Source organism: Heloderma suspectum, chromosome 2, assembly GCF_057233095.1.
Source record: "Heloderma suspectum isolate Gila_16-S chromosome 2, 16-S_ref, whole genome shotgun sequence".
NCBI lineage: Eukaryota > Metazoa > Chordata > Lepidosauria > Squamata > Helodermatidae > Heloderma > Heloderma suspectum.
Genome location: NC_139459.1, coordinates 111,747,154 through 111,764,401, shown reverse-complemented (window position 1 = coordinate 111,764,401; position 17,248 = coordinate 111,747,154). Strand labels below are relative to the sequence as shown.

Here is a 17,248-nt window from a genome sequence, read left to right as displayed (position 1 = left end):
CTACATGCTACATGTTTAATGTTGCTTAGCTGTAAGTAGACTTCTTACAGAACAGGACAATTTTTGCTAGAAAGCTTTGTCAGGATAAGGGGTCAGGAAAACAGACTGGAATATAGTTATAACTCTGCAGATATCTGAAGAACCCTAGTTTGTGCAAGTTATTAATTCTTGTAATAGCTTGATTATTTTATTTTATTTTATTTTATTTATTTTGCTGTGTAATCCTGTTCTATTCTGTAAACTCCAAGCAGGTCTCATAAGTTATTGTAATCATGTCCTAAACAGTGAATATTCCCAGGGACCACGTACAAGTGCAAGCACCTTCAGTCTGCTCCCCTCCCCCTGCATAGTAGCGTGGTAGCACTTGCAAATCTATGGTGGTATACCACCCAGTAGAGGGCTGGATAGAGAAGAAGTTGCCGAAATGCCTAGGCCAGGGGTGCACAACCTTTTGGTCCCTGAGAACTGCGTATAATGCTGGCTTGGGAGTCTGGGACCACATGTGCAAGTGCATGGGAGGGCCATAGCTCAGCAGCTGAGCACATGTTATAGATGCAGAGGGTTCCAGATTCAATCCCTGGTATCTCCAGGCAGGACTGGAAAAACTCCTGTCTGAAACCTGGAGAGCCACTGCCAGTCAATGTTGACAATACTGGCCCAGATGGACCAAGGGTCTGACTTGGTATAAGGCAGCTTCCTATGATTCTATGTTCTACATGTGTGCGTGCGTGTGCACGCTTGTGCGCGCACACACACACACACACACACACCTGCACATTCCAGCAATCCTGATACAGACCAGTCTTTCCTTGCTACTGGCAGCACCGGGTAAAGAGTCATCTATATGAGGATTTCTAGTGGAGGGAATAGAGAGCCTTTTCTCCATCCCCTCTGCAAGCAATCCCAGTGATCCTAATACAGGTTGCTCTTTCTTTGCTGCTGCTACCAGTGAGGAAACAGCAATCTGAGTCAGGATTGTTGGGGGAGAGAATTTGGTAGCAGGGAGTCAGGGCACCTATGAGAGGCTACCATTAAGGCCTTGAGAGGTGCGTACGGCCTGCAGGTTGGGCACCCCTGCTCTAAGCCATCCTAGATGCACTGTGTGGTGAGAGTTATCCCCAAAGGTCCCTAACATCAGCCCAACATAGTGAGTTTTATTTGAGAACAGTGCATCCACACCACATTTCTTCAGTGATTTCTCTATTAATTGACCTATAATTTCTAGTTTTTTTAGGGCGTTCTGTTTGTCCATGTCTCTCTTATTTCCTCAGGTGGATTTATTCAGGAAGAATTCAGCCAGAAGGATCTAAATAGCAAAATCATACTTTATGTCATTGACCCTTACTGGGAGGGGAATTCGGACAACCTGGAGATCCAGGTTACTGATCCTGAAGGAAACTCTGCTGTGCCTCAAACGTAACTTGGTGCTTCTTTTTTCTAAACACTTTCATGCATTGTCCACAACATCTGTCATTTGCTTCCTTCCTAAGTCAGATCACTTGCGGACAGTTTCAAAGCCAAGATGATGCAGTTGCTGGGTTGCAGTTTTAAAAAGCAATAATTGTAGCTTTATTGAAAACAAGGAAGCTTGGTGCCTAGACAGCTGGTGCTGTGTTGACTCGGAATAAATAATATTTTGTGGTTACATAGCTTTTAATGTGCTTCACATACATTATCTTGTTGTAATCTTTAAAACAACCCTGTGAGGTAGGTCCAGCTAAGGGAATGGCTTATTTAAGGCCACCTAATGACTGCAACTTGTGGCCCTCCAGATGTTTTGGTCTACAACTCCAATCAGCCCTAGCCAGCATAGTCAATGGTGAGGGACCATGGGAAGTGTAGGCCAGAACATCTGGAGGACCACAAGTTGCCCACCTTTGCAATAAATATACTGTATCAGCTCTTCCTAATCCCCTGTGGGTAAAAGGGAGCTGAATGGATAGCAATTTTAATGGGGAAAATGGTCCACAGAGAAATACTTACTTGCCCTTTTCCCTAATGCTATCTTCCTTTCTAGATTGCAGCTTTCTAAGGTTGCTTTGGTTTGTTTGTTTGTTTGTTTGTTTAAATCTAAGTCAGCAAAAACATTTACATGATTGAACATCACAGGCAGTTTAGCCCCAAGAGAGAGAAAATAGGGTAATATATCTTTTTTTGCAAAAGTAGATCATATTGGGAATATGTAAGATTTAGAATTATGCAGAATTACACACATGTCCTGAGAGTTTGCATACTTGCATAAGAAAATAAGTTGGTTCAAGAAAAGCTATCATCTTGATTTAGTTTCTCTCAAAACTAGGAAAGTTGTAATCTTAAATGAGGGAATAAAAAAGATCATTATCTAACAACGTGTCCTACATATTCAGTCCTGAAACCTGTTTTCATTGCTGGATATCAGTCCTGGAACTTTTCATGATGGGAATAATGGCCTTGAGCACGCACAGTCCATTTTTCCCTGATCACCCAAATATCTGAGATTAAGGATTACAAAATGAGAAGATGTCACTTCCAGATGGACTTTAGCCTCAGCACTTTGCATTTTTATAAATGAAAGATAGCCTGCGCTTTAATATCCAGGGGTTTGCAAAGATATGCAGTGGATTGTGCCTAGCACAAATCAAACACATTTTTCACAGTATATGCACCCATTTGAACACAGGAAGACTTTGGCTATAATCCTATACACACTTGCTTAAGACTATGTCTTATTGAACTCAATGAGGTTGACTTCTGAATAAATATGTACACCAGTGGCACGCAACATGTGGCCTTCCAGATGTTGTTGGACTGCAACTCCAATCACTCCTTGCCACTGGTTATGCTGGCTAGGGCTGATGGAAGTTTCAGTCTAACAACATCTGGAAGGCCACAGGTCCCCCACTCCTGGTGTTTAGGATTGCAACGTCTGTTGCTCTCTTTTCCTATTGAGACTTCTCTATAGTACTATTGTGGGCACATAGTTTTCACAGTAGAAGAGAAGACCTGACAAGCACTTTGAACACTGTGAAATATGATAGAAATAATATTAATAATGCCAATGATAATGGTGTCCTTGCTTGCAGAGGGAAGGTTTTACTGTAAATTAAACACCAAGGCAAATTCCATTTCTGAGTTGCAAATGGGAAAGTTGGATTTAGATGTACGTTTTGGCAGCTAGAGGTCACTCTAGATCTGGATTGGTAACATGTCCCAAGTATGTGGAATAATTTTCAGTGCCGTATTTAAAACATCAAGTAACAAAAGAGTGTAATCGATATTTAGAATCATCTCTCCAAACCGATGGCCTTTCCTCCCTCTAATAGTATTAGAGGCTGGGGCATGCTAGAAGTAGTAGGACTTTTTTCTGTCTAAACATGCATAGGATTGTGCCCTAAATGTATAGCATCCATATTCTGCGAGAAGTATGGATGTTGTACATCTATCCAGGCTTGTATTTTCTTTGAGTAGAGACAACTTTGTACTTTCGTGGGATTCACTAGATGCTGTTCAACAAATCCTGATTCCTACACTTATTCTAATTGCTTTGTGTTGTACCTTTACTATAGTAATCTATTGGGAATTGGGGACATGTGCCAAAAGGCTCAGATTCTGGAAAAAAATCTTTTTCTTTGACTTCCTTTTATTTACAAAACAAATATACTTCCAGTCAAATAAAAATGCAGATAACATTCTGTTTACTGTGTGGCTGGATTTGATTTCTTTCACCTTTTTACATTTTGGGGGGTAGAACTTGAAATGATAGGAGAAGCAGTGATCCCTTGGGTACTAATTTTAGTATAACACCCAGACATCCTGGAAGGAGAAAATGGGTAGGTATAACAAAAGACTCGAGCATATATCTCTTTACTACTTGGTTTTGAACACACAGATGGAAGCCATGAAAGGAAGTTAATTGCTTCAGTTCCATAACTGGCCACTAGATGTCTCTAAATTCATCCTCAACTGACTTGCTAACTTTTGAATAAAGGCTAGTAATTTTACACTGAATTGCTAAAATTTTACAGGCATTCTAGACGGATGTGCTATTTATGTCAGTTTTAATACAGCATAGGGTGCAAACCAAGAGAATGTATAATCAATGGAATACTATAGTCCCTGGGCAACCAACCTGTGGCACAGGCTGTAATAATATGTGGCATTCCTGTATAAGAGCAAGAAGGCCTGTGGGCTTGGCTATGGGATAGATTAAGGGGTTGTTCCAGCAGCCCTTCCCTTCCTAGGACTGAGGCTTATAAGCTAGAGTTTCCAGAGCGCCCTCCAGGACTTAGCTGCAGCACAGAGGCTTCTGGAAGAAGTCCTCCTCATGAGAAGGGGCTTACAAGGAGTCATCTACTCACAGTGAGTTTTCTTTTGCAAACGGGCACTCCTCACAGGGGTTGTTCTGCCTCTTGAGACACAGCCACTCTCGGAGGCTTGGTGGTCTTCAGCCCCTGTCTCAGAGGCAAAGTTTCTCATCTCTTGCACGGATGGACCCACAATCATCTCTCCAAAGAGCCCAGGGTCTTCCTGATCTTCTGGAATGGGCTGCTCTTTGATGCTGTATGTCTCTGGGAGCTCTAGCTCCTTCTCTGAAGAGGATTCCTCCAGTGAGGGCATGACAGAGTTGAAGTAAGATTCAGCTACCTGCCTTTTTCTACCTAGAATGCAGGGAGGTGCCAACTTGTCTGCCTCAGTTAGCTAAATGTCTTGGGCCATCCCTATTTATAATATTTGTATCCCATCTTTACTCCAAGGCATTCATGTCAGCATAAATGATATTTTGATTTTTGTTGTTGTTGCTACCTTCCCCTCACAGGCACACTATTAGGTTCAGCCACAGTGACAGTTATTCATTGTGCTTTGGGGGATGGGGGGTTGAATCCAGTTTTCCCTAGTCCAAACCCTACAGTCTGTTCACTATACCAGGTCGTTGATGTTTTTATACTTTATCAGAGAGTGAAACTACAAGAGAGATTTTCCAGTGGAACAATAATATAGCTTGAATATTAGAGTTTGGCCAAAACACTCTTATGAAAAGTGTTTGTAGGATGGATCTTTCATGACTACCAGTGAGGAGCTTCTTAGTTTGATGACCCAGGCAAAATATTGTCAGTTCAGCAACCTAGGGAAGAACTTCTACTTTAAAGGGCAGAATGTTTCCCCCCACAGAATTTTTTTTAAAAAATATCCTAACATCAAGGAATATTCACTGAAATCAACTTTCAAAAGTCACAATTCCTATAAATTACTCCATCATTGTGCAACTAGTGTCGGTTTTCTGATATGAAAAGCACTAGCCTCTTGGTAACTGTGGAATAGCTACGTGATTAGCGCTGCAGAATCTATTCTGAAAAAAAAAGTGGAACAGCCAGTCAGGAAGTTCCCCTTTTTTCCTCTCCCCCGAATCATGTGCTTTTGGGGCATTGTGAAATTAGCTTATAGCGGGCGGTAGGGAGAGGGGAACTCTTTTGTGCTATTTACATGACAATAGAAAATAACTGAAATTAGTTGCTTCCTGAGTCAACATGACCCCTTTCTCTGCAGTTGAATCAGATCTGCCCTTTGATTCTGTAACATCACTTAGCTCTAATTATTCTAGCTGGATCCCATGGTCTTATGTAAAAGCTTGCAAGCACAGCAAACTGGAATGATTTGTGCTGGCACGTATGTATGTGTATGTCCCAAATGCCACCTGAAACCATAGGAATGGATTGTTACCACTCTCTGGTGAAGGAAATGCATTCTGTCCATGCTCAAAGGCACTTTTATTTAAATGAATACATCTTGCAGTTCCAGGACTGAGCCTAAACATGAAAACACATTCAAGGGTTAGCTCTGGTAAGCCTTTGCTCAAATTAAGCCAGGCTTATATCTCTCCTCAGTTCCCTCCTAAACACAATGACACATTGATAGAAAAGTGTTTGCTGTGAAAACAAACAAGAAATAAATGACACCTGGCTCAAATCCTCAGCCACCAGGAGTTTCTTTGGGAATTCCTATGGAGATTTCCCCCCTACAGTGTTTTCTTTCTCTTCCCGACCCCAACAGATTGGAACTGAAATGGTCTACAATTGAAATGCAACAGGATGGTTATGAAGTGTGTGAAAACGTGGGGATGCTGCCTTTGGAAGTCAGCCGATTAGGACACACCACGGATTCTGCTTTCGTTGCAGTAAAGGTAACATTCGCATAAAATAATACCACTGGGTTGAAAAGGAAGCACAGTTTCTTTGCAATTTTACCAGCGCTCAGACTTGCACAGTGCTCAGACTTGCACAGCACTGGTCTGCAGAGCTTCTGCACCATGTTATTAACCTAACAATACAATCCTATACATGTCCACTCAGAAGTAAGACCTATATAGGACTGTGGCCTAAATTGCACTTAATATGTTATGAAGAAGCAGGGGCCTGTCTTCATGGGTGATTTGCTGCAGATTAGGACTGTTTGGAGGTCCTTTGCAGCACATGACATCATGGCGAGTCTGTAGCCATCCCAGAATTTACCTGTGGGGAAGCCTCATTTTTGCAGAGTACTTTTGCTCCATTGTTTTTCTTAAAATTGGCTCCCCTGCGGTTCAGTTGCTGTGCCTGTCCCTCCGCTTTAAATTCAGTATGATTGGGCGTTCCTACGTGTGTGTCTTCCACCTGGCCATGACCTCAGTAACCCAGGTTCCTAGAGTATCTAGCCTGCCTTTCCAACTCATCAAAGCGCTAGAGCGCTCTCCCTGCCTTCAGAATCACGCTGTACTTCCTTTTCACCAGTGGGAGTAACTAGCCCCCATTTCTCAGCCCGTCCCCCTTGAGAGCATTCTCGGATGCTTGTGTAACTTTGCTTCTCTGATGCTTGTGTTACTTCCCTGCTTCTCTGCACTGAGGGAAAGGGCTGGCTGGAGTTGCCTCCCTCTGCTGCTGCTGCTGCCTCTGCAGGCTGCCTCCTCTCCTCCCTCTCCTGTATACTTTAGTTTTCACTGTATTGCCCTATCAATACAGCGAAATACCAGGGCTGCAGGCCGCCGCCTCTTGCTAGATAGCTGTTTGAAACGGCACAGCTCCTATTTTCTCAATGGGAAAAATGCTACAGATTCTCAATGGGGGGAAAGCAGGCTACAGAGACTGCAGACTGAACATGGGTGAAGCAGCTAGATTGCTGAATTTACTCCCTGGAAGTGCGCAACTGGGGTTTTATGACTGGGCAACACAGGCTGCAGACAGTCAATAGGTGAAGTGGCTAGATCCCTGTATTTACTCCCTGGAAAAGGAGAAAAGGGGTGTGAGCTCTAATTCTCTGACTGTTGGCTGGAATGGGGTGAAATTGTGCTGGCGGGGTGCTCTCATGGGGAGCCTTCAGATGCTGTCAGGGATAATAATGTGGTAGGCAGGGGAGCCTGGACAGGGGCGGGAAACCAGCCTCTCTCATTGATTGAGCAGCACCTGCTGGGTTGATGACGTTCAGTTCTACTCTCCCCCCTGCCCCCAACCTAGAAGTATGTTGCTTTCAAGGGCTATGTGACCTGTGAAAAGTGGTTTTTAAGGTACAGTACATTCGGCTTCTCTTGCTTCATGTGTTCCTGATGGACCTAAGCCGATTCCATGAAAATCCAGATAATACTCCAACGCACTTCTCATTCTGTTGTCACGAAGATCCCCCCCGGTTGATGTGAGCTGCTTGTGTTATATATTTCCTGTCTTTTATCGCTGTAGTTGATGTTGTTGGCTATGATATTTATTGCACCTTGTATACTGCCCTGGTATCGTAAGAGGACGAGTGGTATGCAAATATTGTAAACAAACAAATAATAAAATGATCCATCACAAAATAATATGTTTTTACACTGAGAACTGTGTGTGTTGGTACTGTCTTCCTCTCTTTCTTTGCTTGGTTTGCTTTTTTCCGTGTAGGTAAGCCAACAATTGCCATTTTCTTTAATTCATGCCTTTACTCTGGGGTCTGAACTTGGACCTAGCCTGGTCAGCTAGTGTGGACTGTGTGTGCCTTCAGATGCAAAAGCTAATAGACGTTTGTAACATTAGTGCCTATGGTGGGCAGGCAGCCTGGATTGCCCGGGTGTGGTAGAAATACCAGGAGCAGAGCAGAACTTCCTGCTCTCCAGTGCCTCTGACCCAAGCCACTGACTAAAGGGGAACATGTGGCCCTCCAGATGTTGGTGGACTGCAATTTCCATCAGCCCTAGCCAGCATAGCCCATCCTGAGGGATGATGGGAAGTCCAACAATGTCTGGAGGGCCCCATGTTCCCTATCCCTGGGCTAAAGAGCCCCCAAGCTAGCAAATGTGTCTTCCATGTCATGATTTGGGTCTCGCTCCCCACTTGACTTGTTTCCCAGGAGTCCACATCTGTTATCTCTCCTTAGGAATGTGCCAAGCCTTTATTCAGACTTTAGAGAAGTCAATTATTTACCACAGTCCTAAGATGCAATCTTGCCATTTGTTTTGAATAAATAGGCATAGGACTATAGCTCTTGTTAGTATAAATGAGGCTCACTGTTGCCTTTAGATATTTTATTTCCTCTCCATTTTCTTCTCTGGTAGAAAATGGAAGTAGAAGGGTTCCCTTTGTGCTTTTATGCCAGCACTTACATTGCATCTTCCTACTGCCCTCTCCCTATCTCTAGCTGGAAGGTAACAAGCCAAAGCAAATGGGGTATGGCATAGGATACATGGGTATAATTTAGACCGTAAGCCCCATTATGCAAATACTTAAGTCCTGCTTAATTTTGCATGGTGTCTTCTAACAATTTTCTACCTTAGGTCAATGAAGTGACTGCTTCATCAGGAAAGGATTTTACTGTGGCCCCTTCCAAACTTATTCAGTTTGATCCAGGTAAGCTCTGTCTCAAGGCTCTAACTTGAAAACTTAATTTTACTGAAAGAGGTTAACAAGAGGAGAGATATAAACTGAAGCCAATGTAGACAAACAAGGTGCCATGGGTGGGCAGTTGTTTATTGGTCCAACCTGGGTGGTGGGTTTCAGCCTATTCTTGATGGGGTTGCATTAGTCCTTGAGGATCAGCTGTGCCCCCCCCCCCGCCCGCCCCTGGTTGGGAGTGCTGTTAAGAACATAAGAAGAGCCGTCCTGGATCAGACCAAGGGTCCATCTAGTCCAGCATTTTGTTCACACAGCAGCCAACCAGCTGCCGACGGGAAACCCACAAGACAGACATGAGTGTAACAGCACCCTCCCGCCCAGGTTCCCCAGCAACTGGTGTACATCGGCATACTGCCTGTACATAGGCTACGTACTATTGGAGGTAGCATACAGCCATCAGGACTAGAAGGCATCGATAGCCTTCTCCTCCAGGAATTTGTCCAACCCCCTTTTAAAGCTATCCAAATTAGTGGCCATCACTACCTCTTGTGGAAGTGAATTCCAGAGTTTAGTGCACCGTGTGAAGAAATATTTCCTTTTATCTGTCCTGAATCTCCCACCAATCACCTTCATGGGATGACTCGGGTTCTAGTATTATGAGAGAGGGAGGAAAATGTCTCCCTCTCCACATTCTCCACAACATGCATATTAGATTCAACCTTATATTTGGAGGCCCAAATGGCTTCCGTGGCACAAAGCTTAGGCTGCTATGCCAACTGTGACCTCCTTCTGGATAGAGATAGTCTGCCCACAGTTTTCCACACTCTGATAATATCCCATTTGGATGACTACAATGCATTGTTATGGGGCTGCCTTTGAAAACTGCTCAGAAGCATCAGTTGGTCCAAAACACTGCAGTCAGATTATCGGTTGGGATCAGGCATTAGGACCATATCTCATCAGTTTTGAACAACTGTGCTGGATTCCAGTTCATAATTCAAAGTGCTGGTCTTTCTTTCGTTCGTTTGTTCGTTCGTTCGTTCGTTCTTTCTTTCTTTCTTTCTTTCTTATTTATTTAATTTATTAATCGCCCGTCTGGCTGGTCACCCAGCCACTCTGGGCGATGTACAACAACAAAACAGTTAAAACATTAAAATTCTACATTAAAAACATCATAAAAAATACCCTAACCCACCCCGAATGCCTGCCTGAACAACCACGTTTTTAATGCGCGACGGAAGCTCATTAAAGAGGGGGCATGGCAGAGTTCCCTAGGGAGGGAGTTCCACAGAGTGGGGGCCACCACAGAGAAAGCTCTCTCCCTCGTCCTCACCAGCCTAGCTGTCCTGGCTGATGGGACAGAGAGAAGGCGATCCGAGGCTGATCTTGTTAAACGGCCTGTCTGGTGTTGCTGGAGGCACTCCTTAAGATAGGCTGGGCTGGAACCATGTAGGGTTTTAAAGGTCAAAACCAACACTTCGCCTCGGTATGTTCTGGCCCCCAATACTCACCCCACTGCCTCCATCAGGTAGACACATGCCCCCTCGCTCCCGCCTATCAGGCAGGCTACCCACCCCTAAAACACAGCAGAATCCCCCCAAAATGGGGAAAAAAACCCTAATTAAAAAATCCCCTTTAAAATACTGGCAGGCAGGAGTCCACGGTGTTGGTGGCGGCAGTCACAGCAGGCCCAGCAGCTGCAGGCACGCCTCTCCCCTGGTGGTGGCAGCTTCTCCTGCAGGCCCTGGCTCTTAAAGGTCTTAACCTTTAAAGCCCTATACAACTTGGGACCAACATATCTCAAGGGCTGCTTTTTCCCACATGAACCTGCCTGGCCTATTAGATCTTCCTTGGAGGCTCTTTTTCAGGTCCCCCCATTGGAAAATCAGGTGTGACTTACAACAGAGTTGCTTTATACAGAGAAAACATGGTAACACAGCCTTAGCATTGGAGGCAATAAACACAGGCTAGAGCCAGTTTAAAAGAAGTTCAAATCGACTTACTTTATTAGTGCTTCTATACGCATCGTCAGAGAAGACCATCTAACACTGTTTAACTACAAGCACTCCCTAAAGCTGGGTGCGTGAGTGTAAGTAAGCGAAGGCATGAGATATGGTTACTTGCATCCTCTCTGGAGAGACGACATGGCGCTTGTTGCAGAGGCAAGAGGGAGAAGGAAGAAGAAGGAAAGGGAGGGAGCAGGAAAAAGGAGCTGATCAGACTACAGGACATTCTCTATGGCTCCTAGTGTCTGGAAGTATGTGGAGTTGTTCCTATTATCCAGCAGCCCTGACATCAGAAGTGAAGTGGCTGATGACCCAAGATAGGGCTTTTTCAGTGGTGGCTCCCCATCTCTGGAATGCGCACCAAAGAGACGCTCACCTGGCATTGAGTTTGCTGCCTCTTCAGTGCCAGGTAACATCATAGAATAGTAGGATTGGAAGGAGCCTATTGGTCCAGACTCTATAGTTGATGTTGATAAGTGCTTGTGCTGCTGTTTTTTTTTACTGGCGCTGGGTTTTATGTGGTTTTAAGATCAACCTCTCTTGTTTTAATATTGAAGATTGGTTGCTTGAATTGTCTGTTTTGGATTGTTAGCTGCTCTAGAAACCTTCTGGGGTAGAAGAATGTGATACAAGTATATCTAGAAGTATATAAATGTATGGGTAGTATCTTATTCTGCTCGTGTGCTTACGGGGACCACCACTTGTGCAATGGAGCTTTTACGGTTCTAAAAATGACCCGAAATGAGCTGAAACTCTCGTTTCTGAAATGGGGCAAGCCAGCAGAGCTCGCAGAAGGGAGTTCCCCTTACCTATCCTGATCGGGAAAGAAGCATTTCCAAGGTAATTTTTTTGAAGTGCAAAAGCCCCCTTGTGCAAGTGATGGCCCAGCAAGCACAACGGAGTCGGCAGAGTCAGAGCAGTCCCACTGGACATTGCCCACAGAATGTAGTTACGGCTTAGGCTCATCTACAATCTATGCCATCCTAGACAATAGACTAAAAAAAACTGCATGAAAAGAATCCTATTTAATGTGGAAAGTACACCCCCTTCCTTTCCTGTGCCTGCCCACAAAAGTGGTCACAAAACTGCTGGAAATAACTCCTGTCTTGTGGGAGGTCCATATGGCTGCTGTATCATAGATAAGTGACGCGCCACAGGGATCTGCTCTTTGACCTGGAAAGTCTGTGCCAGCTTAGCACCTTTCCGGAGTGCTGGCACTGGCATGAGGCCTTTCCATGTGGCAGGGCCAATCCATGTGTTGAGCACTCACATCAGCTGTGGCAGCCTTGCAGAGCCCAGCTGTGCAGAAGGGGTGTTCAGCAGCAACTAGGCTACCCAAATAGCACATGAAGCAGAACTTCTGGTCTCAGCGGGAGGGGAAACGTTTTCCTAGGCCAGCCTTCCCCAGCCCAAACCCTTCCAGATGTACTGGAGTGCAAATCCCAGCATTTCTACCACTGACCATGCTGGCTGGGGCTGATGGGAGTTGAAGTCCAAAACATCTGGAGGGCACCAGGTTGAGGTTGCTCTACGCTGTTCAGATCACAACTGTAGCCTGTCAGCCCCTCCCTGCCCCCCAGGATGTGTGGTCCCCCTGAGAAGTTTTGATATTCTTTCCAAAGCACTTCTTGCTTCCTTTGAAATTCCTCTGATCTTTTGGCCAGGCGAGAACCCCCAAAGTAGCTTTGAAATTTTTGCATCAGGTGAACGCCATGGCAGTTGGGGAGTGCATCCTCCAAGGACTGTTTGCTTCCCTCAAGATTCCTTGGATGCATTGGCCAAACAGACACTTCCAAATGTGCCTTGATATTAGTGGCAACTCCGCTCCTTCTCTCTATATTCCGCAAGAGCTCTTTTCAGGTGTGGGCGTGTATAGCAGTTACCACTGCTCATACCCAGTCAGATGCTGACAGATGATATGGTATTTGCAACGGAGACCCTGGCTTTGCATCAAGGTACTTGACAGCCACCTCTGGACCTTGAAAATAGAGTTGTCATGGATACTTGATAATGACAATATTGCAAAAAATAGTGCATTCTCTGCAATTAAAATTTCAAGATAAATGTCTCCTTTATTTCTTTTAAAAATTACATGAAGATCCAACCCTTTTCCTTTGAACTGCATGCTATTATTATACACACACACACACACACACACACACATGGAGAAAGCAGGTCTTTGTTGTTGTGTGAATGGAATCCTCATTGCTCAGGAACAAATTTGGTCTCTAGTTAGTGTTATTTGGGAAAACCACAGGAGTCCAATCAGTGGGCAGGAGCACAATAGTATATACAAGCCAGTCTGTTGTAGCTGTAGACATGTTAATTAATATATTTCTTCGACACCTAGGTTGATTGAAAAAGCAATTAAAGTGTAATTAAAATGTTTACTTCTGATAGGAATGTCAACCAAGATGTGGAATATAGCAATTACCTATGACGGATTAGAGGAAGACGAAGAGGTCTTTGAAGTGGTTCTGATCTCCCCTGTGAATGCCATTCTTGGCACCAGGACAAAAGCTGTAGTGAAAATTTTGGACTCAAAAGGAGGTATTCTCTTTTGATCTTCTTAATAAAATTTGAAGCAATCTTGGATGAGAAGCGACTTATTTTTCAACACACAAATGTTGCTGCTTACCTTTAGATCAAAATGCTTAATTTCTGTTCCTTGTCTTTTTTTCTTTAAATGGTCTCTTTCACTTCTGGCATTCTATATTCTTCTTCAGCTTAGGAAACACCGCATGAAGAAATCAACAAGAGTGTAAACAAAACAACCTCGCCACTACCAACTAATGGACAACTCTGAATTTTGGCTCACAGCACAGCTTTTTTTTAAAAGCCCCTCCTGTGGGGCTAGTAATGGTTCTCTCTTCCCCTCCCCCCACCCTTTGACTGCATGGCAACTTTTTCACTTCTTGGGTGGAGTTCTCAGTCCCTAATTACAATTAGATCTTTCCAAAATGCCCTGATGATAATAAAAAACATTTGTTTTCTATACCTTACAATAAGTGGTCAATTTACAATTGTTTTTAAAGGTGCTGGGAGCTCAAACAAAGAATTTGGTTCTTTGAAAAAACACTTGTTGTCTAATCTAGTGAGGGAGATCCATGTGTAAAAATCAGCTGCTGTGAACAGTTTCTTTGCCTTGCTGTCAAATTGGATCTAAATGCACATCCACACTGTGATGTGCATCTGGACACAAGATGTCCACTGTGATTACCTTTTGCACTTTAGTGGCCTGGTTCTAGGGATGGGCGGATTCCCTACCTGCTGGTCCGTGAGGGGGAGGCGATCCGTTCCTCCCCCTGGAATCCTCTTTGGCCGGCTCCACTCTGCAGTAATTCCACGGAGCCGCCAGCCGGCTCCGAAGCACCAGCGATATGGCCGCCATGCCGTACCACTGGCTGAGGGGTATTGACTGCGGATGCAAATGGCATCCAGGGCGCCATTTGCCACTATAAAGGTCTTAGTTTAAGGTAAATGCAGACATTTATTCTAAAGAATCCGGCCTCATTGGAGTCCGTGGCGGAATTCTCCACCATCTGTATTAGTTCACACATAATGCTAACCCATGGTTTGTTACTCTACCCAGGGTTTGTCTGGCAGACGATCAAACCAACTGCTGTTTGTTTTCTCAATCTCTGGGTTGTTTGTTTCCCTCCTCCTTCACCCACTCCCTCCCTGTATGCAAAATGCCTTTGCAGTGCTGTAGTACTGGCAGGTAGAGCTGGTGGCGAGTTTTAACCACTCTTTTCCTCTGCCTCTATAGCCTGGTGAAACAATCTGTGGTTGTGGGTTCAAACATAACAGCAACCCATGGTTTAAACAACCCAGAGTTCACAACCCAGCAACAACCCATGGACTCTCTTTCTGCATTGTTCCTGGTTAACAAACCATGGCTGGTTAGCGTGACTTAAGTCAGACATCACAACAATCCAGAATTCAACAATTCATACCATGGGTTAGCATTATGCGCAAACCAGACTGGTGTATGGGTAGGGATGTATTGTCCCATCTGTCTTACAGTAAAGATGGGAATGTGAATTCTTATCAACTGTCTCAAGCCAGTCGTGTACCCACAACTCTAGCTGGATCGAAGACATTAGCTGAAGTTCAGCATCTCTGAGGCATGCTGTCATTTTGTGCATGAAGCAAGTATTGTGGGGCTAGAGATCATTATATGTGGAAAGAGCTTTCCACATTCTTTTCAATCAGGCATTTTGTATGTAAATGCCCCCTCATTGCTCAGTTTTGTGGCATTTTTGTTCCACTCAGCATTTGATGTTTTTTTTAATAATGGGTTAATAGCTGGTTTACTCTCCTGGAGGTTTTATAGTTCTTTTTTAAGCTTTATTTTGTTTAAATTGTTTTCATATTTGTTTCATACACTGCTGAGAGCCTTATGGCTAAAAGGCAGCATATAAATATTTAAATAACTAAACTTGTAGGCCACGTAAACTTGATTTGGAGAGCCAGTGCGTTGTAGTGGTTAGAGTGTTGGGCTAGGACAGGGGAGACACAGATTTGAATCCCAAGTCAGGCCACAAAGCTCTTTGGATTACCTTGGGCTCTTCACATACCCTCAGCCTACCTTATCTCACAGGGCTGTTGTGAGGATAAAGGGGGCAGGGGAGCCCTGAGCTTCCTGGAGAAAAGGCAAGATACAAATGTAAGTAAATAAATGTTCTATGATCTTCCACCCTTAAGGTGTAGTGCTTCCCTCAAACAATGCCTTACACGCACAGGGGGATAGGAGTACATGGCCATCACTCCACCACGGAACAATGATTTTTCCCCCTGGGTGTATGAACTCATTGTTCTTACATTCTAACTCATTGTCTGTTAGAATTATAGGAAGCAGATTCTTTTTTTTAAATTTGACAGTGATACTTCCTGTATCTCGCACTTTTGATAAACTTCTAAAATTGCTTTTTAGTTGGCAGATTAAGTAGAAAAACAAGGGCTAGTTAAGAAAAATAAGAAAGAAAGAGAACAAATCAATGTCAAATGAAAAATCATCTTACTTCTAACAGCAAGCTGTTTCATCGCCCACATCAATGTGACCAGCTATCTGTTTTTATCTAAAAAGGACTGACCATCTGCCATTTTGTTTGCTTTTCAGGTCAGTGCAGCTCATTCCATTCCTCAAGCCAAAACATTCACAACTTATGGATGAAAGGAACACTGCTTCCAGGCTCCTCTTCATCTTCCAGGCATGGCACTGTTCACTTGGAAGGAATCCCATTGCCCTCTTCCAAAGAGTTGGTAGTGCAGAGAAGGGCCAAGCTACTGGAATTCAACTCAGTGAATTTTGCAAGGAGCAGGCTAAGGGCCATTGGAAATGGCCAAACAGTAAGGACTGACTCTTGAATAGTGGGAAGAGAGGAAATGTTCCAGAGTTGTTGCGAATATGCTTTTGTATGAAAATCTCTCCCTGTTTAATAAGGGTGCATTGTCACTGAGCACTGATCAGGGTGGATGCAGACAACAGTAAAGAGTAGTGAAGTTTCTGTGATAGGGCTAATGTTGCCCTGGTGTACACACTGCTTTTGTCCTGCTACTGATTAAACAGATTTTGCTGGGTTTTGAAGCGCTACAAAGCCTGAAAAACCTATTTGACCAGAGATGGCAGTGATAGGGGCATGCACATTATGGACAATGATGCTCCTGTCATGCCATATTCAACCCTTGGACCAAGTTCACATGATCACTGCAACCCACTGTGACTTATTTAAGCCACGGTGGGTTGTGACACATCCCGGTGGCTGTTTTGGATATTCAACTCCTAGCGGGGGTTGCCATGGTTTGTTGTGGGCGATACAGGTGAACCCAGGCAGCAGGGGTTGCTTGAGGGTTAAACCATCCTCAAATAACCCATGGTCTGTTGTAGAGTTATTTGAGGTTTGTTTAACCCTCAGACAACCCCAGCTGCCCAGGTTCAGACAACACAACAAACCATGAGAACCCCTACTGGGGGTCGAATATTCAATATCGCCACCAGCACATGTCATAACCCATCATGGCTCAAATACGCCACACTGGGATACAGTGATCATGCAAACTGGCTCTCTGTCTTCAGCTTAAGACAATTAAAAGTCTTTATGAATAGAGCTGGGTAGAGAAAAATACTGTTGTGGAAACAAAGGAGCTAGTAAATGAAATACATTTCAGATAAACTGATGAAGGCTGTTTTGTGTTTTCCATTGTAATGCCTGCTGGAGCTGAAAAAAATATTTTTTCCTTCCACTTTTGCCTGTTGTGGTCAGAAAGGATTTTTCCTAAACATATGATCTGAGGAGTATTAACAGGTGTCCTTTGCAACAGGAAACTGCTTAAAACAATGTGCACTATAAAGGCAATCAAGTACAAAACAAACAAATTAGAGGCAGAATATTAAGCAGTGTGGACCTGCATGAACTTGGACTCTTAATAATA

General features: G+C 44.0%; 1 protein-coding gene across 7 annotated transcripts in view; it reads left to right on the top strand.

Moving 5' to 3' along the window:
• FREM1 (FRAS1 related extracellular matrix 1) overlaps positions 1 to 17,248 on the top strand; it is a 108,494-nt gene that overhangs the window by 80,232 nt on the left and 11,014 nt on the right. For 3 of the 7 annotated variants that reach the window (XM_084834532.1, XM_084834530.1, XM_084834529.1), the window contains 5 exons: positions 1,272 to 1,416; positions 6,028 to 6,157; positions 8,750 to 8,822; positions 13,214 to 13,363; positions 15,936 to 16,165. In XM_084834532.1, coding sequence (XP_084690658.1) covers positions 1,272 to 1,416; positions 6,028 to 6,157; positions 8,750 to 8,822; positions 13,214 to 13,363; positions 15,936 to 16,165 — 728 coding nt within the window. The remainder of the gene's footprint in view (positions 1 to 1,271; positions 1,417 to 6,027; positions 6,158 to 8,749; positions 8,823 to 13,213; positions 13,364 to 15,935; positions 16,166 to 17,248) is intronic. The other 4 variants (XR_014787800.1, XR_014787801.1, XR_014787802.1 and 1 more) reach the window with 2 other exon arrangements.